The sequence below is a fragment of the Ahaetulla prasina genome, chromosome 4 (assembly GCF_028640845.1).
Source record: "Ahaetulla prasina isolate Xishuangbanna chromosome 4, ASM2864084v1, whole genome shotgun sequence".
Lineage (NCBI taxonomy): Eukaryota > Metazoa > Chordata > Lepidosauria > Squamata > Colubridae > Ahaetulla > Ahaetulla prasina.
The window spans coordinates 49014560-49038588 of NC_080542.1; the positions used below are offsets into that span (position 1 = coordinate 49014560).

Sequence of the window (24029 nt, forward strand, 5' to 3'; positions counted from 1 at the left end):
CTTTTTTTCTTAGTGAACCCAGTATGAGTTCTTAGTGAACCCAGTATGAGTTCACACAACAACTTGGATAGGTATGTATGCAAAGTTAAAATGTGGTCAGATGGGGCTCAGGGTTCTATGTGAGCACAGCCTTTGAGAAAGGAACAGAAAGCAGAGATAGCAGAACACAAAAGGGTGAAAATAATTAATAATATTTTTCCTAACTTGCTGCTTTCCAGATATGAAGCACAATATAATTAGCTAGGTATGATGAGAGTTGTAATCCAACAATGCTAGAAAAGGTATGGGCAAGAGAGTGAAGGTAAATGTGATTATTAAATTTTTCATTTAAAAAAAAGTTCTCATTTCAGAGGCAAGCATCAAAAGTGGGATAGTGGAAGGTCCATAATGACTTAAGACTGCTACACAACATATTATTGCTTTGCTGCAAATGTTCTGTGATTTCTGTCTGTTTTTTCTTTCTATAGTCCGAAAACTGGATTTGCATATTAAAAAATGTTTGGCTAGCTTTGGACTCCATGCATTGTGCCATCATAGAGAGTTGGGTGGATTCAGTAAACTATGGTTTGGTTAACTGAATAGTGCGTCTGCAAGCACAACCAGCAATCAAGATGGCTGTATTAATATTAAGCATTAATTGATCTACATGAATGCTAAATCAGAAACTACATACTGCATATCTGATCAGCTATGCTCCTACATAAATGATGAACTTGTAATACCCTGCTTTTAAAATCTTGGAATCCAGGAATCTGGAAACTCAGATTTAAAGAATTTTTAAAAAGGAGTAAGGGTGGCTGAGACATCTTGCAAGTACAATAATTCTTCTATTTTCTAGCAGTTTTAGCCTTTCATCATTTCTTTTTGTCATGGACACAAACTGAGAACTAATTGTGAAATATTTTGCTTTTATATTGTGTTCAGTATGTAAAGCTCATCTTTAATTACCAACAGTACTACTTCAAGGAAATCTGACAAAGATGAAATTAACTAATAAAGAAAATAGGAAAGTGGAAGTAATCCTAAACTACTGATACTTTCTATTTAAAAGAGTTGCAATTTTAACTTCCTTAGATATTATACTGTTCTGATGTCTCTCCATGATCTCCATAATTTGAATTCTTCAGATTGGATTCTAGAGCAGTGTCTATTTTTTTTTTAATTTACATTTATATCCCGCCCTTCTCCGAAGACTCAGGGCGGCTTACAGTGTGTAAGGCAATAGTCTCATTCTATTTGTATATTTACAAAGTCAACTTATTGCCCCCCCAACAATCTGGGTCCTCATTTTACCTACCTTATAAAGGATGGAAGGCTGAGTCAACCTTGGGCCTGGTGGGATTCGAGCCTGCAGTAATTGCAGGCTGCTGTGTTTTTTTTAATAACAGGCTATCTTACAGCCTGAGCCACCACGGCCCTATGGTCTATCATCTACCCAAAAGGTGAAAAAATCCCAGATCCCATTATTCACACAATATTACTTTCTTTTGGGTAAATGAGGTTAGCTGCAGTGCATCATCACCTCAAGTTCACATAACACATTAGGCTAGATAAAAACAGGTTGGCAAGTTTGTGCTTCAGAGGGTTATAAAAATATAGCCATCGCCTTCAGCTATGATACAATTTATTGGAGGAGACAAAGCTTGTTGTGGGAATATAGCAATTGTGGTTTATTTATTTATATCTCACCACAATCTAAATCTAAACCATACTGGCTGGGGAATTCTGGGAGTTAAAGTCCACACATATTCAAGTTTCCAAGGTTGAGAGACACTGATCTAAACAGATACATAGCAGCTTACAAAAAGGAATAAATCACAGAATATATAAGAATACAGAAACAAAATACTGCAAAACCTACTAACAATTCTCAAGTGGGCTTGTTTTCTAAATGCCCTCTTAAAAGAATTTCATCTTCATCTTCTGCCAAGTGGAAAAAGATGGGTGGGAAAAGTCTTCCTGAGGGCTGTCTCTACCATGGAAAAGCAATGCTTCCTGCTTGACCTCATCCAACTGGGGAACAATCGGGTGCTTTTCCAGACACAATCAAATCAGTTGAGCAAATTCTAATAGAGCAGTGCAAGTCTTGCAAGTATATTTTGGTTAGCTTGGGTTTAGAATTTGCCTATAGTATGCTTTTTAAACCATGATTGATTGTCAGTGATCTCAATCTATAATTAGGGACCATAGGTGGGCCACGCACATAATAATTAAAAGTCTCATTATGTTTATTAATTATCGTCCATTACTGTTCCTGAACAAAAGATTGAGATCATTCTAATAAATTACAGAAATACACACAAGCATTTGCAACCAGTAAGGATGTCAAAATGATTGAGTTGTGAGATCATGACACAAGCTTTGGCTTTTGAACTTGCATTGCATAAAAAAATACAAGGGGCAGGATTTGTGCCACAATATTGCAGTGTATATCACTTACCACCCCCACCACCTCCATGATCTTTCACATATTTATACACTATCAGTCTCAAGAGATTATCAAGAGTGTAGTAGTTTTGGCAAATTTCTTACAGTGCTTTAAGTCAGAGCACCAAAATATCATGAGATATGGCCATTCTTTGATTATTTTTTATTTAATTTGGGCTCTTAGGGGTACCATCTGGAGAATGCATGTACTATAGAGCATAAAGCAGGGGTGAAATGCTCCCAGTCCGGACAGGCTCACCCGATCCGGTAGCGATCGCAGCAGATGGTTCAGAGGACCAGTAGCAAAAATCCCTGGCCCCGCCCCCTGCCTCTGCCGAGCCACGGCATGAGGTTTTTGGGTTTTTTTGACTTTTAAAGCAGTTTTTCTTCAGCCAAAAACATGCCTTTAAAAGTAAAAAAACATGTTTTCTACAAGATCTTCAGCCTAAGAGCTTGTAGAAAACCTCCTTTTAAGAGATTCTGGGCTGCGATAAAGCACTTACCTTATTTGCTCCTTTCCAGCTGCGAAAGCCATGCTTTAGATCTATTGCATCAGTAGCAGCCGCTTGCCTGAAATCCATCTGCTCAGTCAGCAACTGCTTTGCTGGCTGAGGAACTCTAGGAGTTGAAGTCCACAAACCTTAAAGTTACTAAGTTTAGTACCTTAAAGTTAGATCCCTGATCTAAAAAATATAAATAAAATAATAAAATAAAATATTTGTGCAGCTTTCTGAGATTTGGTGTGTTTCTGTAGTGTTTCACTCTAACTACACAAACACACAAAATCTCAGAAAGCTGTATGTGGCATTTTATGTGTGTTTCTGAGTGTGTGAGTTGTGTTGTGTTGTGTGTGTGTAAAGTGTGAAAGTTGGTTTTTGAGCTTTTTGTGATTGTGTGAAGTGTGTGGAGTGTGAAGTGCAGCTGCTTTTACATTGTGTATGAGTCAGTTGTGTTGTTTTGTGTTGTGTGTGTAAAGTGTGAAAGTTGGTTTTTGAGCTTTTTGTGGCTGTGTGAAGTATGTGAAGTGTGAAGTGCAGCTGCTTTTACATTGTGTGTGAGTCAATTGTGTTATGTGTGTGTAAAATGTGAAAGTTGGTTTTTGGTACCTCTTATTGTTTTGTATACTTTGTTTATTATTTTTATTATTTATTGTTATTGGCCATGCCAACCCAGTCATCTGACCACCAAGCTATGCCCACCAATTAAGCCACGCCCACAGAACCGGTAGAGAAAATTTTTAGATTTCACCCCTGGCATAAAGTCAGTATGTTGCCAGCCTTGGCATATGTAGTAGTTCTCAATGTTTTTTATGACAATTTAATGGTCTGCAGAAAGGAAAACCATTGGTTTATGGTACACTGTACCATGTAAATCCAAATAATAGTACTTTAATAAGTTATGATTCAGTAAATCATAGCTTAGCAGAATATATGAACTTAGCTATTATTGCTACTGATTCCATAGGAAAGATAAATATAAGTGATGTTTTGGGATGAAAATATATTTTGCTTTCCCTTTCCCTTCGCCTTTTTCTTCCTTCCTTCCTTCCTTCCTTCCTTCCTTCCTTCCTTCCCCTTCCCCTTCTTCCCCTCCCCCCTCCCTTTCCTTCCTTCCCCTTTTCCTCCTTCCTTCCTTCCCCTTCCCCTTCCCCTTCCCCTTTCTTGTCCAAAGTCCCTTCCCATGGACATATCTAACTCAGAATGCTGGCAAGAACTGGCTTTAGTAACAGGGGGCAGGAGATGGAATGCCAGCTGAGACATTTCACTTCTTGTCCTGAAAAAAATGCTTGAGTTGTCTAAAACTGCCAGCCAAAGTGCTGCACCACTGAATATTAGTATCCAGTTAAAAAGTTGGAAGTAACTATTGCTACCCAGCCATTACATGTGTATACCATCTGGCTTCAAAGAACAGCTTGGAGTCTGCTCTTTCCTCCCACAGCCACCTGTGCCTTATTGGTAGGAACCTTAGTACAAAGCTGTGAGAAGAAAAACAAAACCAGCTTATGAAATGGTGTGTGGGAGAAGCTTCTTGGAATCACTTACAGGGCTTCCTCCTTTTCTGTCGCCTCCTCTGCTGCCACCAGTCTCTTTTCTTACTCTTGTGTCCAGCTGATACTTCTGGATCTCTCCCCCAGAGTTGTGTTTCACCAGCCTAGTGGGATATGTGATTTCTGAAATACCCCATCTTTTGCGCCAACTGGAATTTGGGACCCACCTCCGTAAATCACCAGGTTGTGGATCTGCCTTCACAAAACCTCCAAAATGAAAAACAGAACAAAATCAACAATTGTCGTGCAAAGTGCAATCAAAGCAAAGAGAAAAGAGTAGCTGGAATATCAGCAAAGGGGTTCAGTCTACTTGGAAGCGAAAGTCCTTGTGCATAAATTCTGGTGTGGAAGGGAAACAGGTCATTTTGATATCAGTGGAGAAGGCAAAAATCTGAATATACTCAGATAAGCTGTTCTAGATTGTAGGCTGAGCTCCAGAAGACATCTGAGGGCTAAATTCTAATGCATTCTCAGTTAAACTAAGCTAAGCCAAACCTTGGTGTATACTAAAAGTCAATTTAGCAGGAACACTTGCACATAGCTAGTATAAAGAAAAACCAGTCCATATTGAAAACGGCCATCTCAGTGCCCTTTCACACAACCTTAGGCCTGATTCACTTTCTTTTGGGCGTGCACACTACTTTACATTCTAAAAATGACAGGTGCTGAGGTTAAACCTTTCCTGGAATCGACATTTACTACCTTTCAATCCTGGATATGCTCCAGGCCACTGGACAATGAAGGGAATGCACTCTGCATGTATTCAAGGACTGTGTCTCCTTTTGTTTGTTATAATCACATGTATTTTTCGACTGGCCCCAAAATCTAAAATACTTAAGCTGAACTCTGGGTTACTGCATTTCCAAGCATTTCAGTATTTTTCCCATTTTCCCAGCTTCTTTCATCCAATTCATTCATGTTTATCAAGAAATCTATGAGCATAGCTGTCACCCGTTTAAGCTTGAACGGCAAATGCCAGAGGAATCCTCCAGCCACTGCCCCATTACCAGGTAAACCTGACAGGCAATTTCAGACACCCTCCCCAGCTGTTGCTTAACCATCTCCATCTCAGAAAGGAACTGCAGAAAATGTGTTGATGCAGCAGAAAAGACTGCAGTCCCAGCGCTGATAGAATGTAAAAATGTGTCTATAAAAAAGGGATAGATTTTAAACAAGAGATATATTTACAAACAGAAAATTGCAGCATCTCCTTCCCCATGTGCCCCATTCCAAAAGGTGAGTAGCGAAAGCTATTGCTGGAGGGGAGGGGGGGAGAAAGGAGACACTATTGGAATATGGTGCTCCCTGTCACTTTGAGAAATGTATGCAATGTAACTCCCACTGCTTGATTGGTACTCCAGTGCCTGTACCCAGCTTCCTACCTCATACAGTGCTCACTACTCCAAAGCAATACAAAGAGAGAAGGGGGGTGGGGTAAGGGGGGAAAGTTAGGAGGCCAAAGCAAAGAGAGTTTTTTCCCTCACCTGAATGACAAAGCAGCAAGCAGCAGAAAGCTGTCAACACCCAGTTCTGGAGCGAGCAGCTCATAATGCCTTCATAATCGGAACCAGAGTTGGCACCAGCTGTCTGGCATGCAAGGGAGGCAGATTGTGATGCCCTTTCTTCGTTTTCTTTTGCTTTGCATTGAAAGTCTGGGATTCTTACTGGTCCTTGCCTTGCCTCTCCTTGCTTTTCCTCTTTGCTCTTCCCTCTGGATTATTTCTGAGAAAGAGAAGGGTGGAAGAAGAGGAGTGGAAGAAAAAGCAGTTCAGGGCAGGCGATGGGAATCTTTTGCAGAGGCAAATCAGAACCAGCAAAGAGTTGGAAACAGGCAGGAGAAAGACAAAAATTTCTTCCTCTTGATTATGCAGTGATGGATAGAAGAGCCTAACATGATGTGAGGGAGAACTGTGGAGAATTGCGGGGGGGTGGGGGGGAGCAAGAGAGAAAAGGGACACGTGAGCTACAAAGATCCCTCCTCCTGCCTTTTTAGCATGGAAGAGCCGTCTCTGGTGCTCGCTTGCTCTCCAGCTCCATACACAGACTTTCTGTATGGACAAGCATGAGAGAAGGCAGTAAAAATCACAAAAGGAGAGGGGTGTCATATACATATATATATCAGCAGACATAAACTGATTGTTGACAATCAGTCAAGTCACAATAAAATTTATCCCAGGCACAAACATTGATCATTTATATAATAAAGAGCTGCCACCTTTGGAGATTGCCCAGATTCTCAATTTTATTGAGTTTAAAGTCAAAGATTTTGTCTTCCAAAAGGCTCAGAGTGCCTTCCACTATTACCAGGGAGATTATGCTTAATTCCATCCCCTTTACTCAGGTCAGAAGAATAAGCCTGACCTATTTAGATAAAATTAAATCTTATTTAGTAAGTCACACCAAGCCAGCCAGCAATGTGCAATTTTGTACAGATAGCATTTCTATATAGAAGGCAACATTAAAGCAAACTGACCAGCAAACATGGTACACCATGAAGATTGTGCATAGGGCACTCCATGCACTTCCATTCACAAGTCTGAGTCACCAACTATAGGTAGCCCTCAGTTTATGTCTGTTTGCTCAGCTGTTACTTGGAGGACCAGTTTTGTGTCCATTTTTTTCAGTGATACCATAAATTTGAATGGTTATTCGAAGTTACAGTATCACTGAAAAAAATGGACATAAAACTGGTCTTCCAAGTAACAGTTGTAGTAACATCCTGCAGTCATATGATCACTATCAGGGCATTTGTGTGTCCCGCGTGTAATTACTGTACACTGCAAAGAGCCATAGTGATGTGATCGCCATTTGTAACCTTCCCCACATGTCTCATATGCAAACTCAATGAGGAAACTGGCAATGAAGGATGCGAAGCAGCTCAACTAACTTGTTCTTGCTTTTTCTCTTTTCTGAATTAATTCAGTTTTTATAAAACTTGATTTAGTAGTCAGTTGATATAGGCAAATAAACTGTGGCTATGTTCCAAACTGTGTTCCAACCTTTTAATAACTCTAAAGTAATTGCTGCAAAACATATGAAGAACAGTTGCAGGAACTCGGTATGTCTAGTTTAATGAAAAGAAGGACTAGGGGAGACATGATAGCAGTGTTCCAATATCTCAGGGGTTGCCACAGAGAAGAGGGGGTCAAGCTATTCTCCACAGCACCTGAGGGTGGAACAAGAAGCAATGGGTAGAAACTGATCAAGGAAAGAAGCAACTTAGAACTAAGGAGAAATTTCCAGACAGTTAGAACAATTAATAAGTGGAACAACTTGCCTGCAGAAGTTGTGAATGCTCCAACACTGGAAATTTTTAAGAAAATGTTGGACAGCCATTTGTCTGAAATGGTGTAGGGTTTCCTGCCTCGGCAGGGGGTTGGACTAGAAGACCTCCAAGGTCCCTTCCAACTCTGTTATTATATTATGTTATTTGTTCATTGTTTCAAGTACCCTGCCCTACCTTTAAGTTACATGAATGGCATATTTAAGAACAAGGATTTTGATCAGGCTTAGAGATGCAAATTTACATCTGCAAGATGCATTTTTTGAGATCACCTATTATCTAAATACCAAGGGGACCATCTTTTTGTTCTTTAATGGATTATCAGCTTTCTAAATTCTCTCCATAACCACATGTAGGCCTTTTTATCATAAAATGCTAAGTACCCAAACATACTAGATTGTTTTATGATTACTATAATTAAAATAGCAGTCATTTTTTTTAAGTCATGACTCTCGTGTTCTTTATAACTTTTTTCTCACTTCTGCTTAAAACCAGAATATGATTGCTTCTACAATAGTCTGGAGTTGTTCTTTTATTAGTACAAATTTTGTAAAGGACACAAAGACTGACCTTCTGTTACATTATAATGATTTCTGTATTATCACCCCATTTTAAAAAAAAAAACATTTGAGGATAATTTCCTCCATTTGTATTTTGCTGTATCAACCTGTTTGAGGTTAATCAAGAAGCTATAGAGAATGTCCAGGTCTCCTAATTTTAATTAGAATCTTTTCCCTGTAGTTGTTTTTGTTTAAAAACTAGATTTAATTATCTTTTACTATGTAAATTCCTGGTGTTTGGAAAAGAGTGAAAGAGCTTTCAGTAGTTTCAATTCATTAAAAGCACTATTGTGTTCTTGTTGTTTTTATTATTTATGCCACCAATTTCATTAGAAAATTAAAATTTGTGAGAGAAAAGAAGTCTTTACTGTGAAGAACAAAAATGAATAAAGACAGACCATGGCAACTACTAAGGCATTATTTATAATGCAAACAGTAGAAGCTTCTGGTAAAAGTTGCTAAATATTTCCAGGGACTGAAATATGAGTGACATGCATCTCAAATGTATGTTTTTGCTATGTACAGAGAGAAGAATGGGTTTCGGTATGTCATCATTAAGTTGAAAAAGAAACACAGGAGTGGGCAAGAAATTCACCTCGCTACACTCCTTCATTTAACCAAGTTACCATTTTAGAGTGATGTGTGGACCCAGTCATTATATATAATATGGAATTACCATGTTAATTTTTCAAACAACTGTGAGTCAAAAAGCAATGTCTCCGCCATGCCAAAGCTTCTGTGCAACCTGAGTCTTTGGTTGCAGAAGAGATTTCCAGAATACAAACTACTAGTTCTGTATACTTATGATTCTGTACCTCTTATAAAAAAAATGGAGTTTAAAAAAGGAAAAAGAAATATTTAGGTATTGGTAACTGATGTAGTAGTACTACAAGGAGATGTGTTTTTCTGAAAAATGTTAGGTGCTTTATTAATAACATTACTTTTATTACCATAGTCTTCTGTGCATAAACATTTTTTTTGTGAGTTAGACTGGCTGCAGTAGATACACTGATCAAGTAGCAATGAACAAAAATGTTAATAATCTCTTTAACTCTACACATCGGATATAGTGATATACATAAATTTAGTTTATAATAGAGAATATGTTCAGTTATCTTTAAAGAAGCTGAAGAAGAAAAATATCATTAATTAAAAAACATTTTGATATGCAGACACAAAAATGTTGTGAGACTTGGAAAGGATGGGCTATTGAAACTAGATCATTGCAAAATGTACAAGCAGCTTTTCTACTCCCACTTCCCTCCATTAAAAGGCCCAGAAACAAAGCTGTCTGGAGAGGGGGACAGAAGGGAGCATAAATGTCCCCTACTCCAACCTGGTTGATTAGTGAAAGTGAACACTCAGCGCTTGCCATCCTCTATTGCTGTTCACAAATTCTTGTGCTGGTTTGACCTCAACACTAAGCTGTGTCAAAGCTGAAGAGAGGGAAGAATATTACTTTAACTACTTTCCTCGCTAATAAATGAACAAGTAACACTCCCATTAGGACATCCAATTAGGACTGTTGTAACAATTCTAATAGAGGCACCTACATAGATTAATATTCTTGCTTAATTTCTGAAAATGCTCAAGCGTGTCATCTCTACTTCTCTCTCTTACACACAAAGATATTTGGGAGTCTTTGGAGAAATGCAGCATGCACTCAAATCAGCCCACACAAAATGGCAGATGGCTTCTTCCTGCAACATAGGTAAAGAAGCTCAGGATTTTACATGGAAATTTTAAATACATATAAAAAAACAGGCAGCCAGAGGCTGATGAGAAAAGTCTTAACTAGGGGCCATTTTTCAGGCAATTCTCAACTCTAGTAAAGGAAGTCCTTTCTATCTCCAGAAGGTTGCTCTGCTCATTTAAGGTTGCTCTGCTCATCTCTCCCTGCTCAGATGTCTACTGGAGTACAGAATAGAGATGGGATTCATAGTTACTATCTTGCAAGCTAATCAGTTCCCGGGCAATGTAGCATCATTCAGACTCTCCAAAGAGAGATGGGATGCACCTGCCAGCACCCAAAGTAGCGTTTCATCTCATTCAGACATGGTGGAAGATACCTTTGCTTCTGTTGAAGGACTAGTCAGTGGGTAAGAAAGGAAAGGTCGGGCCCTGAACCTGGTTGCTGTGGCAACATATTCATGCTAGCTCAAATACATCCATGCAAGATGAGCAGCACTCCAGCTCACAGTCCACCAGTTTCAGGGTACTTGTTTGTCCTCATGGAATCTAGGTAGGCTGCTCAATGTATTATCAATACTGGAAAAGTTGCAAGAATTGTGCATTTCCCATTCCTTACAGGGAGAGATTGTAGCCACCTCCTTCTGGTCTAGCTGTTGCATTGGATTTTTGAAATAGCTCGTGTCTATAGCAACAGGCTTGCAAGACTGACAGTGCAGGACTTTCTGAGGTAACTGTGGGGGAACACAATAAGAGCCGGGGGTGTATGATGGAATTGCAGGCAAATTGAGTTGAGTAGGAAGTAAGTGTCCTGTTGTTTCAATTTGTTGGTCTTTAGGGAACAAATTCTTATTAGACAGGCTTTTATCTGATAACAACGTTTGTCTTTTTTTTCACCTGTCCATATTGCCCATAAGGGTGCTTGCGTTTGCAAGGTAACATGCCAGCTTGTGTTGGGAATTTCCCCTCCTGAGGAGAAACACCAAATTTGCATTCAACGGAGACTGCAGTCTTTAGGCAAGTGTCTGCAACCACTCTGCCTTTTTCATGGGTGTCAGAGGCAAATGGTACCAATGTGGTGGTCATCTCCATGGATGTTACTATCAGGTGAAGGAAATTTTGCTCCTTAAGCAAGCATGGTGGATCCCCCAAGCTAACAAGATGATCTGTGTGCATAAGAGCACAAACGTGCCTACCATTCCTATCCTATTGTTTTTCTTTTTTCTTCTTATATATATATATATGCTTATACCTCCTTATATTTCTTCATATATATGTTTATATACTATATAATCTTTTTGTGTGATGCTTATGTATATTGTTGTGACTAAATAAATAAATAAATAAATAAATAGTATCTGACTTTCCACTACCTGACCTGAAAATGGTACTTTGACACGTTCAGCAGCCTCTGTTTCAAATTCAGAAGAAATATCATTACATATACTGAAAATAAAAACAGGGAGATATCAATGTAAAGCTTTCAACTATCACAAGTGTTCTGCCTATGTTACTGTCCTGCGCTGCCACAAAAATAGTACTTAGCTTCTACACAAATCAGCAAGATTTTCTCCATGAGCTCGAACCAGGCATTATCATGGAGTAAACCTAGCAGTTTAGTCATTAGGAATCAAAAATGACTTAATAGCAAATAATCAAGTGATTGAGTGAGTGAGTGAGTGATTGATTGATTGATTCAATCAATCAATCAATCAATCAATCAATTATCAAATTCCTCTAGTCCTGTTTTACTATTCTTTCCATACAATCTTGTGCTCACTAACGCACACATACACGGGAGAGAAAGAGGGAGAGAGGGAGGGGGGAGCGGGAGAGAGGGGGGTGGAAGCTTAATCCAGATACATACACAGAATTTTGGCTTTATTGTGTGGGCATCTTGCATTGATCTGAAGAATAAGAATCCTTAATTTGCTTTCAAAACCAGGATAAATTCTGGACATAATTTCTCACTAAAGATCTATTCTTCTCTCTCTCTCTCTTCTGCCTACATGTTTTGCTAGTTGTAGGGGGGGGGAAATCTTTGTGGGGGGGAAACAAAATCTTCAGTAAGCAAAAGGAAGTCAGAAATTCTCATACTTTGAAGCAGTATCATCTTTAATACTCTTCTTCTCTACCTGTGGATCATACTTATACCTCAGCAGTGGAGTGCAGGAAGGCATAAAGTCACTGTTCAATTGGGAGATGATGCTATCTAAGAAAGCATACTGGGTGAAATACAGGACAAATTCCTGATGTTGCAAGCTTTGAAGATGCTGTGAAGACAATGCCATCAGAAAGTTAATAAAATGAGCAAAATGTATAAAAGGGGAAAAAACAATAATATTAAACCAAAACATGAAAAAACACCTTGTTCCGTCTCATTAGATCTATCAATCAGACAAAGAAAGGAAAATTCTTCTGTGAAAAGGCAAGTAGAAGACTTTGAGCTCCGGAACTTAACTGACAAAGCAAAACAATTGAATAGCCTATTTAAATTACCCAAAGGCATTCATTCAAATCATCTCAAAATGGGTCTGGTTTTCAAGTTCCATTCTGTTTCCATGATGTCCAGCAACTCATTCTGTTTGAGGAATGTAAAGTGAGAAGATACGAAGAAAACTACCAGATTTTATAATTTCTGAAGCAATAAATGTAGAGATAGTCTCCCACTAATCTCAACACCATTCAGTATAGCAACTATTTTAACTACATGAAATTCAGGTTTTATGCATCCAGTCCAGGAATAACAGATGCTGTCATCAATAAAGCCTAAAAATGTCTACAGCAATTCTAGATGACAGGGTGTTTTCTTACCGTCTGTAAATCTGTGAAATCTTCTGCACAACACTCACAGTAGCCTTTCTGTGTGTTGAGAACGATAAAGAGAGTTCTTGGCTTAGTGGGTCTGGTTTTGGATTCTCTGCAGAGACAGAAAGAGTCATATATAAGAACTCCCATTTTCCCTCATATAAATCCAAATCTCTATCTTGCTTTTTGTTCATTACAACTATGAACCAATCTCATGGGGTTTTTTGTGTGCACAATCTATGATCCTCATCTAGATCCAAGCTACTTTTTGAATATGAAAATAGGGAGCTCCACTTATTAAAATTTCTAAAAATTTTAATCTGAGCACATAGTGAGGAGAAATACTACTGGAGGTAGTATTCTTCCTTGCTTCTAAACCACACATGAAGTTTGGGTTGTGTTTATTGTGTTTAAATCTTTCCTAAATAGATTTTATTCCTTCCCCAATTCCAATATGTATACTTACTTTGAATTGGGTTCAAATATGCTACATGTTCTTGATAATGGGAAATATAATTGAGGAAAATTCTTGAACACTTTAAGAAATGGTTGGAATTGGCTAGATAAAAAGGAGAAAAATAATAGAGGGATAGAGGGAGCCCCTCGTGGCTCCCGTGTGACACCTATCCTGCACAGACTGCACTGGCTACCTGTGGCCTTCCGGGTGCGCTTCAAGGTTTTGGTAACCATCTTTAAAGCGCTCCATGGCATAGGGCCGGGTTACTTACGGGACCGCCTACTGCTACCGAATACCTCTCACCGACCCGTGCGCTCTCACAGAGAGGGACTCCTCAGGGTGCCGTCAGCTAGGCAGTGTCGTCTGGCGACACCCAGGGGAAGGGTCTTCTCTGTGGGGGCTCCCACCCTCTGGAACAAACTCCCCCCAGGACTTCGTCAACTTCCGGACCTCCGAACCTTCCGTCGCGAGCTTAAAACACATTTATTCATCTGCGCAGGACTGGATTAGATTTTAAATTTGTATTGGTTTTAAATGGGTTTTATTATTTATATTGTTTTTTAATAATTCGGCCTTCTAGAATAAGTTTTTTAATTGTTATTTTAGTCTGTATTTATATGTGCTTTTTACTTGCCTGTGAACCGCCCTGAGTCCCTTGGGAGATAGGGCGGTATATAAATGTGATTAATAAAAAATAAATAAAATAAATAAACTGAATCTTGGGGAGAAAATTAGGAACAGCCATTTTCCCCAGCCATGGTGAACTCCATAAATATTAGACCAATTCGGAGTCAGTATACAAGACTAACCAGAGGTCAGTCAGGGACAGCACAATCCTGTTAAAATTCTTGAATGTCTTGTGGCTTACAATATCCTGAAAAAGAATAGACATTTAGCTTATTTTTTAGCTAAATTTTTAGCTTTAAAATAAATATTATAAATTTTAATAAAATTTATAGCTAAAGATTTTTAGCTAAATATTTAGCTTTAAAATAAAACAAGAATAAAAAACAAAAAAAATGCTGGAAGTGGTATTCTTCCAGATAAATAATTAAATAACTAAATCATCACATGAAATGTTTAATTTCTAGCATAGATAGCCAGAAATTAAACATTTTATGTAATAATTTTTACATTTTATTTGGATGGTAATTCCAGAAGGTAAGCTAAGAAATTGTTGTTTGAAACTCTTATTATTTATTTTGTAGGCTCACTTTTATCATGCATGCTCTATGAAGATTTATAAAGAGTTGTACAAACCATTGAGTGAAATCAACAACGAGGAAACATCAATATACTTTTTGGCTAATTTAGGCGAGACAGAAAATGGTTTAAATTAGTTTCTGGCTACAGAATTAGCTGGGTGAAGTCAAAATGACTGGGACTCATTCTAGGCAACTTGAAGTGTTTATAGGTATAGTTTATCTGTCCAAATGACTATGGCTACTTATGAAAATAAATGTTACAGCCTGCTTGTACAGCCAGCTTGTAGTGGTTAAGGTGCTGGCCTACAAATCAGGAGACTGTCTATAACTGTCCTGTTTGGTTCTGCAACCCAACAAGACAGACACAGACTTCAGAGAATAATTAGAACCGCAGAAAAAACAATTGCTACCAACCTGCCTTCCACTGAGGACCTGTATACTGCATGAGTGAAAAAGAGGGCTGTGAAAATATTTACAGACCTCTCACATCCTGGACATAAACTGTTTCAACTCCTACCCTCAAAACAACGCTATAGAGCACTGAACACCAGAACAACTAGACACAAGAACAGTTTTTTCCTGAACGCCATCACTCCGCTAAACAAATAATTCCCTCAACACTGCTAAACTAGTTACTAGGTCTGCATTACTATTAATCTTCTCATCATTCCTATCACCCATCTCCTCCCACTTACGACTGTATGACTGTAACTTATTTGTATCCTTATGATTTATATTGATATTGATTGTTTCCTGATTGCTTATTTGTAGCCTATGACTATCATTAAGTGTTGTATCATTAAGTATTAAATTTGTACCCTATGATTATCGTTAAGTTTTGTAAGTGTTGTACCTTGATGAAGGTATCTTTTCTTTTATGTACACTTGAGAGCATATGCACCAAGACAAATTCCTTGTGTGTCCAATCACACTTGGCCAATTAAAAAAAATTCTATTCTATTCTAGTCTTGCCTTAAGCATGAAAGCTGACTGGGTAACTTTGACCAGTCATTCTCTCTCAGCCCAACCCCTTTCACAAAGTTCTTGTTGTGGAGATAAAGAGGAAAAGATAGGAATATTATATATGTTAACCACCTTGAATTACTTATAAAAGTAATAAAGGTGGGATAAAATTTAATAAACAACAAATCTCCTGTAATCTCTAGTTTAAATTACCTTACATAATGCATTATATGTAGTTTGATCTTTGATAAATAACTAAATAAAACTGTAGCAACAGAATGACTATATGAAATAGGGTTGGGTTTTTATGATCATGTTTCACTGAAGCTTCAGTATTATTATTCGTTAGCTGTTTCAAGGGATTGTTTTTGGCATTAAAGATCCTTCATCAGTTTCTGCCCCAATTCTTAAGATCACTTTTAAAAATCTTTCACAAAATTTCCACCTCTTTAAATGTCTGAAGGTTTATTAGATTTAAAAAAAAGGCAGGATAAAAATAGATATAACTTGTCAATAAATTAAAGCTCTAAAATCAATTGTAATTCCAGAGTTACTGTCATTAAAGAGAACTGTGCTTTTAATTACAGGAGACTATCATAATTATCTCAAAATAAGAGATGATGAAAGGAGTAGACAATTTCAACCTGTGAGTCCGATATGGTCCATTAACCATCCCTATCCAGTCTGCTGAAACCTGGAAAGAACCTTTCACCACACTCACTCCTGGAAAAAAACCAATTTACTCTGTGCCCTTCTAGACTTGTAAAAAATGGACTATGAATTATGAGATTCAATGAATTATGAGAAATGAGGTTCCAGAGAAGAGCAAAGGCCTCTCTAAACTTTTGAAAGACAAGATGAAAAGCCTTAGGCTGCATCTCTGCAACCATTCTACCTGCAACAGATGCCCAGTCTATGCATTCCCTAAAGACAGACAAACTTATGTGCATTAGGGTGTGCCAAACTCTGATGTATTCAACTTTAGAAAGCCAGAAGATGAAATTTTACTAAGCTCCCTTTACCTGCTATGGTCTTCAATTTTCACAAATGGTGGTCTCAGCCTCGCTACAAGAAATATAAGATAAAGAGTGAAGAGGGAGAAACAACTTTTGGCAGCTATCAAAATATAAAAAACAACATAAGATACCAATTTCCAGTTTCGGTTTGGAAGAAAGATTAGAAGAAATCAGAAAAATCGAACTCTACCACTTCTCTTTAAAATTAAATAGTGAGTTCTCTCAGGCTAGGGGTTGTTGCTAAAGCAGCCAACTCTGAAAGAAACAGCTGAGCAAGCTAGTGCAGGTGACCGTTACTTAAACACTGTGCAACAAGACGATTATTATATTAAAACAACAGTCTGCCTCATGAGTAGGCACAGTGCCAGCACTAAGCCAATACAGCATTGTTAGTGAGTGGGACACTATCCAGAGCTGGCAGCCACAATAGCATATCTCCAGAGAACAGGAGATGGGCTTCGGCTTTATTAGGCATACAATGAAAATCCATCAGCAGATTCAGATATTAAGAAACATTTAAACATTTCGCAGAAGAGGTAGTCAGGTAAGGAAAAGCTGGATAGGCAAAGCCAATGCTAAAATTCCCAACAATGAAAATTCCAGATTCTCACTGGCATTAAGAGAGGACTTAAAAACATAGAGTCTCAGGTGAATCAACCGTAGTAAGTTTATTCAGCATTAATTCTCACAAAAGGTTCTCCAATCATCTTTCTTGTTCATAAAATCCTCTCTCACTTAACTGAACCAAAGTTAAGTTATTGAACCAAATCCTTATTATCACTTAACTAAATTGGTGTTTTCAACTTCATCCATCCACTTTTCTTGCTATGGTGCCAAGGCAACTGCTGTTTGTTCAGGATATATTGTCACTGTATAGTTACCATTTCATTACCAGCCAGTCACTGTGACAGGTCAAAATGATCTGGCAAGAGTGATGTTTTCCATCAGAAAAAACAATACAACCCCCTGGACAAACATTCTGGTCGGCAGGGGGGAAGAGCCTGACCAGGAATTGCAATCTGATTGGATCTACTTGGCCTGTTCTTTAACACACACATTTTTGAAGGAAGAACATCCTGGAAGGCGGTTGATATCCTCAAGGTTGATATTTTTCCCTATAACCTTCACCCCACCTCCCCATTATGCTTTTCTCCTTTCCAGCGGTTGTATAGGTTTGCTAGAAAGGAAAAATAAATGTGGCACAATATTTCAGTTCTCCAGCAAATATGGAGAAAGAAGGTGGATTTTCTTATTCTAGAACTTTGTTAGACAGGAAAAAAAACCTAGAGAGACAATGATTCTTCATTCTCTCTCTTCTGTACTTCTCCCACAGTCATAGTCCCAACCTCATTGAGAGTACCAACTTTCCTGACCTCATTTTGGAAGCAATGATCTTCTGAAGCAGTGTGTTTTCTTTCTATTTCAAAAAGAGGAAAAATACATGTTGCTTGGGTGTGGGGGAAATGGTTGCTTTTGAATGAAATCGCCTCCTTCTGAAGCCTTTTCTCATTTAAGCACAGAGTATATCAAGATGTGCAACCAAGTCACAATGAAAACTCAGAATCTCTGCCAGTTGCAACCAAAAGGAGACAAACCAGATCACTCTATCTAGCATTTCTAAACAAATACTTTCTCTACTCACTTTTTAAAAATAGGGATCCAGAAGCAAGCACTTTCTCCTAAACTAAGAAAACATATTAAGACAAGATTCTAAACCAGAGCAAGCATTTAAAAAAATGCAAACTATACATGAAATATGAATGTTTGATTATTATGAGCCACCCAATCATCAAGAGCCAGGCAGTATACAATTTAATACATTAATAAATTGTACTAAATGGGAATAATGAGGCTCATTCCCGTGTAGTGTATATTTAGGATTCCTGGGGTCAGATTGGGCATAGAGAACTTATGTGGCAGACAATGACTATCAATATAAATGGTGACAGTACTGAGCTTCAGGTTTAGCAACTATGGTCTAGATGACAGATTTTGCCAGCAACTGGCTGGCATCTTCAGAAGCAAGCAGTCTGTTATGCAGATCCTATGCAACTGATTTGGCTCCTGTCTTTTTAGTCAATCATGTATCTACACTATGGTTTATGCTCCTGTGTCTCCAAAGCCATGGAAGAGATGATCATTTGATTTTGCTCTCTTCAAATCAACTCTGGTGGCTCAGCAGACTAAGTCTGTCTGTTATTAACACAGCTGCTTGCAATTACTACAAGTTCAAGTTCCACCAGGCCCAAGGTTGACTCAGCCTTCCATCCTTTATAAGATAGGTAAAATGAGGACCCAGATTGTTGGGGGCAATAAAAGTTGAGTTTGTATATAATATACGAATGGATGAAGACTATTGCTTAACACAGTGTAAGCCGCCCTGAGTCTTCGGAGAAGGGCGGGATATAAATTCAAATAAAAAACAAAACAAAACTCTAATTTCCATCAGCTATCCTATATATTCTGGAATTTATTTGAAGTTCTGCCTGCCATTTGATCATTTAAAATTATGCAAACTGCTGAAAGAAAAAAATCAAGGATCTTTTAATTAATATTTGCTTTCATGATGAGACCCTTACCCCAATTTCTATGATAAGCAAGCACTATTATAGGAGTCATTTGTATGAAGTGAATAGAGGTCACAATAATTTCCACCTTGACATACTCTGGTAGGCATTTATCTGGGACAAGAAAGAATGGTCTATATCAATGTTTCTGAACCTTGACAACTTTAAGATGTATGGACAAAATTCCCCAGCCAGCCATGAGAGAAACACTAGTTTACATCACGTCTTTCTTATTGCATCAAAAAAGCATCTGTATCTTTAAAAAATGTGTTTTCCAATTCTCCTACTATTCTACCACATACATCTTCCCCCACTCCAATAATTAGAACAGTCCTTTCAGCATTACCTTTCTTTGCAGAGGTTGTTTCTTGGATAATCTTTGTATGTACAATAACTTTTCTTGAAGGGAAAATATCACATTTTTTCCAAAGATAGTTGAGGGAAACAAAGCAAAACATTTCCAGTTGATTCCTTGTCTTTGTAAGGAAAGGGAGAACTGAGACAAGGTTTAATCACAATTCTGTCAGATTATCAACTTTTCGAGCGACTATGCTATGTTTTTAAGCACCAAATGCAGATATTAAATATTATCATTTTTTTAAAATTTACATTTATATCCCGCCCTTCTCCGAAGACTCAGGGCGGCTTACAGGGTGCAAGGCAATAGTCTCATTCTATTTGTATATTTACAAAGTCAGCTTATTGCCCCCCCAACAATCTGGGTCCTCATTTTACCTACCTTATAAAGGATGGAAGGCTGAGTCAACCTTGGGCCTGGTGGGATTCGAACCTGCAGTAATTGCAGGCTGCTGTGTTTTAATAACAGGCTATCTTACAGCCTGAGCCACCACGACCCTATATGTAGCTATTTGGCTGGAAAATAAATAAATCAAAATGCAACACATCAGGGGAGCATTAGATTTGAAAGGCTGAAATAAAAAACAGATCTAGTTAAATGGAAACGGTGGTTGCCTGACAGCTGCAGAGGGTCCTGGATGAAAAGGATTATCCGGACCCCTTTCAGTCAGGATCCAGGCCGGTTATGAGACAGAAATGGTATTGGGCACGCTTGTTGATGATCTCTGGCAAGAATGGGATGGGGACAATGCTCTTCTTCACCTCTCAGCGGCTTTCAATACCATTGACTATGGTATCCTTTTGGGTCAGCTATGGGGACTGGGGCCGGGAGGCACAGTTCTGTGCTGGTTCAGCTCCTTTCTCCTTGGCCATTCCCAATCAGTATTGATAGGGAATGAGAGGTCCAGCCCTCAGTGCACTACAGGCAGTGGTGGGATTCAAGTAATTTAACGAACAGTTCTCTGCCCTAATGATTTCTTCCAACAACCACTTTGCCAAACTGCTCAGAAAGTTAACAACCGGTTCTCCCGAAGTGATGCGAACTGGCTGAATCCCACCACTGGCTACAGGGCTTGATACTTTTTTTTTTTGTCACAACAGTATACACAAACAATTGTCATAGATAAAACAACATATTTTGAAGAAAATATATACATATATGTAAAAAAATATGCATCAACTATATCAATTTGATATGATGAAGGGAACAATAGGACAGGAACGGTAGGCACTTTTGTGCTCTTATGCACGCCCCTTATAACCTTCTTAGGAATGGGGTGAGGTCAATAGTAGACAGTTTTTGGTTGAAGATTTTGGGATTTTGAGTAGAGACTATGGAGTCAGGTAATGACTCCATAGTCATTACCTATATATAGTCATTATCATTATCATAATGACTATATATATAGTCATTATGATAATGATAATTATCATTATGATAATGATAATGATAATTATCATTATCATAATGACTATATATATAGTCATTATCATTTCTCCACTCCTTTTCAACATCTATATGAAACCGCTGCATGAGATCCTCTGTCACCACAGGTTGAGGTATCTAGAGTATGTTGATGACATCCAACTCTATATTTCCATTTTTGGTGACCTAAGTGATGCTGTGGCCACCTTCTCACTGTGTCAGAAGGCTGTGGGGGCCTGGATGTGGGACAACAGACTTTGATTGAACTCTGATCAAACCGACAGCTTTGGGGGGACTTGGTTATCTTTGATTCTGGATTGAGTAGCACTGGCACAGAAAAATCCAGTTCACAACTTGGGACCTCTACTGCAATCTTTGCAGATTGGCACCCCAGCGGGAAGGAGGGGTAAAGAGGGGAACCAGACTGTGCAAATGGTGGGCTGATATGTATGTACATGCAGCGCGTGCCCCTTGGCCCACCGCTCCATAAGCACAGCTGTGTGTGTGTGCTCTGACCTGCCACTCACACAAGTTAAGCGGCATGTGTGTGTGTTCGCTGGCCTGCAGCCTGACTGCGAATAGGCCACAGCTCAGTAGTGGGCTGCAGCCCAGGATTGGAGACCCCTGTTCTACTGAACTCAGATCTCTTGCTTGAAGAGCAGGTGGCAGTCATGGCTAGGAGTCATTCTGACATTCTGTGTTGTGTGCCAGTTGCGACCCTTCCTGGATCAGGATTTCCTGTGCTCAGTTGCTCAGTTCCTGGTCATCTCATAGCTGGACTATTGTAATCTGCTCTACATAGGGCTAGCCTTGAAGAGCTTTCAGAAGCTACAGCTGGTGCAGAGTATAGCAGTGTAGGCGGTTTTGGAGGGCCCAAGAACAGCCCTGTAACATTGCTGCTCCGCAAGCTGTGTTGGTTGCCAGTCTGCTTCCGGGTACAATTCAAGGTGTTGGTGGTCACCTTTAAAACCCTTTATGGCATGGGTCGATTATTTGAGGGACCATGTCACCCCACTCCAACTGGCTAGTCCCACTCATGGTGGCAGAGGATGCATGCATCCGCCTGATTTTTCTGGCTGGCAGGTCCAAGAGGGGGGGCCTTCTCTGCAGTTGCTCCTGCCCTCTAGTATATCTTGCCCCCAATGTGAGGTTGGCCCCAACTCTCCTATCCTTTCATAAGGGCCTGAAGACATGGCTCTGCCAGTTGGCTTTGGTTCCCAATGGGGAAACAGCATAGTGGAGGCGATTGATTGAGTAACAGATCCCACCCCACCCCCGTTCTACCCCCACCCTCCCCATGTGACTTTTGATTTTAATGTTTGGTTTTAATTTATTTATATGTTAATGTATATGTATAGATCTATTTTAATGACTGCAAGCCACCCAGAGTTACCCTATTGTAAGATGGATGGCCAATAAATTTTATCAATGGATGGATGGATGGATGGATCAGTTAATAGCAATATAATTTTCTCCTCCTCTTAACTAAATCTGTTCTTTATTTCAGCTTTCCAAAATGATATAATTGACAGACAGATTAAAATAAGATATGAAGGAACATTGGTTCCCCTTCTAAAGGGTATGGATAGTCCTCCAGGATAACATTTACTTTACCTACAGATAAGTATAATATGCCCTTTCTATGCCCATGACAAAAAAAATATTTTGCTTTGTTTTGTGCTTGCTTTGTGGCCCAACTAAGGTTATATTAGCCAGCTGAATAGAAATGAGCCTTTAACTGGAAATTTTTAAGAAAATGTTGGATAACCATCTGACTGAGATGGTGTAGGGTTTCCTGCCTGGGCAGGGGGTTGGACTAGAAGGCCTCCAAGGTCCCTTCCAACTCTGATGTTATGTTATGTTATGTAACAGCATCCTGACACCTTCCCCCTGCTCAAAAAAGCCAAACTTTCCCCACTACTTAATCTTTTCATGACAGAGATTATGATACTTTTATTTAATAATGATTACAGTATACCTCACACTGCTAAAGGCACAGAAGTTACTGACAGTAAAATATTTGTCAGCAATAATCAAATACCATACAAACCATCACCCCCTAAGTTATCATTTAAGAATTATTTACTTACTAGACTCCTCAGTGCTTTCAACAAAGACAGAGCTTTCAATGTACTGCCTTTACTGCAAAAGTTCTTTAAAATTCAGGGAGATATTCAGAGATGGATCTACCTTGAAAGCAGCCCATCTTGAACTACAGCACAGTCAAACATCTAGAGTTGACCTCAGGAAATGCTGTATGCTATTTTGTATTCTGTCATAAAATATTTTATGATATTTTTTTGTCATAAAGTATTTTATAAAGTTTGCCAAATTTCAAGTCCATGGGGCTCATGGGTCCCAGATTTGGGACCCATCTGTAAGTTAACCCATTTGAGGTATTTTGATTCAAAAACTGCTGCCCAGTGAGGCATCATTTTCACCAAAGGTTACAAGAACAAGAGCTTTAGTACTCCGTATATGGATGAATTTAGCCAGGCAGCCATTATACTGGCAAATACTTTATTGTTCTGACCTGCCATCTCCTGGCAAAATTAAAATACTACATTATTTTCACACAGAAGAAAAAAATATCTACTTATTGTATATCACAAAGTACACTAAATTCTCCCTTCAGATAAACTTTTCTCCTAATCACTTATTATTTCCCCCCTAGAAGATTTCATTTTGTTTTCAAATTTAATTGTACAGCATATATATTATATTAAAGGTTAAAAAATCTTAAGTGATTTATTTTGGTCTGATTTTTCTATATCTCTAAACCTGGAATTTTAACGAGTGTGTGTAGACTTTTTAATATCTATTGTAAAAGTGTTTTGCCCCTCATTGCTTCTAAAATATTTTGTTAATTTTCTAGCTTAGCCTCTACACCTGGGATTTCCTGATAAACTCTCATGGAACTACTAATTCTGCTTATCTTTTTCAAGATTATCCAAATCAAGGGGCATTTTAAATGTTCAATAAAAATGATTAAAACTGAAAAATATGCCAAATTTGAAGACAAAGGTTATTACAAAATAACAGTGTTAAAATTATAAGACATTTAATCCTAATAACATAAAACTATTTCAGAAAATCAATGCAAAAAGTTTTTTATGACATTAAAAACTTAAAATATTAATAATATATTGCGTGGAGAAAAATATCTTTTCAAGTCTAATTAAAATAAGTATTGAAGGAGCCAATAATATTTCCTTCATAAAATA

The 24029-nt window shown here is 38.4% G+C and overlaps 1 protein-coding gene across 14 annotated transcripts in view; it reads right to left on the reverse strand.

The window, feature by feature from the left end:
* Nucleotides 1-24029, reverse strand: part of ADAM11 (ADAM metallopeptidase domain 11) — a 154841-nt gene that overhangs the window by 82884 nt on the left and 47928 nt on the right. For 2 of the 14 annotated variants that reach the window (XM_058184099.1, XM_058184101.1), the window contains exons 3-7: nt 18098-18139; nt 16462-16504; nt 12821-12926; nt 5959-6196; nt 4470-4681 (exon numbers count right to left, since the gene is read on the reverse strand). In XM_058184099.1, coding sequence (XP_058040082.1) covers nt 4470-4681; nt 5959-6022 — 276 coding nt within the window. In that variant the 5' untranslated portion in view covers nt 6023-6196; nt 12821-12926; nt 16462-16504; nt 18098-18139. Of the gene's footprint in view, nt 1-4469; nt 4682-5958; nt 6197-9870; nt 10018-12160; nt 12588-12820; nt 12927-14080; nt 14146-16461; nt 16505-18097; nt 18140-24029 lie in introns of those variants that run through there. The other 12 variants (XM_058184097.1, XM_058184096.1, XM_058184100.1 and 9 more) reach the window with 9 other exon arrangements.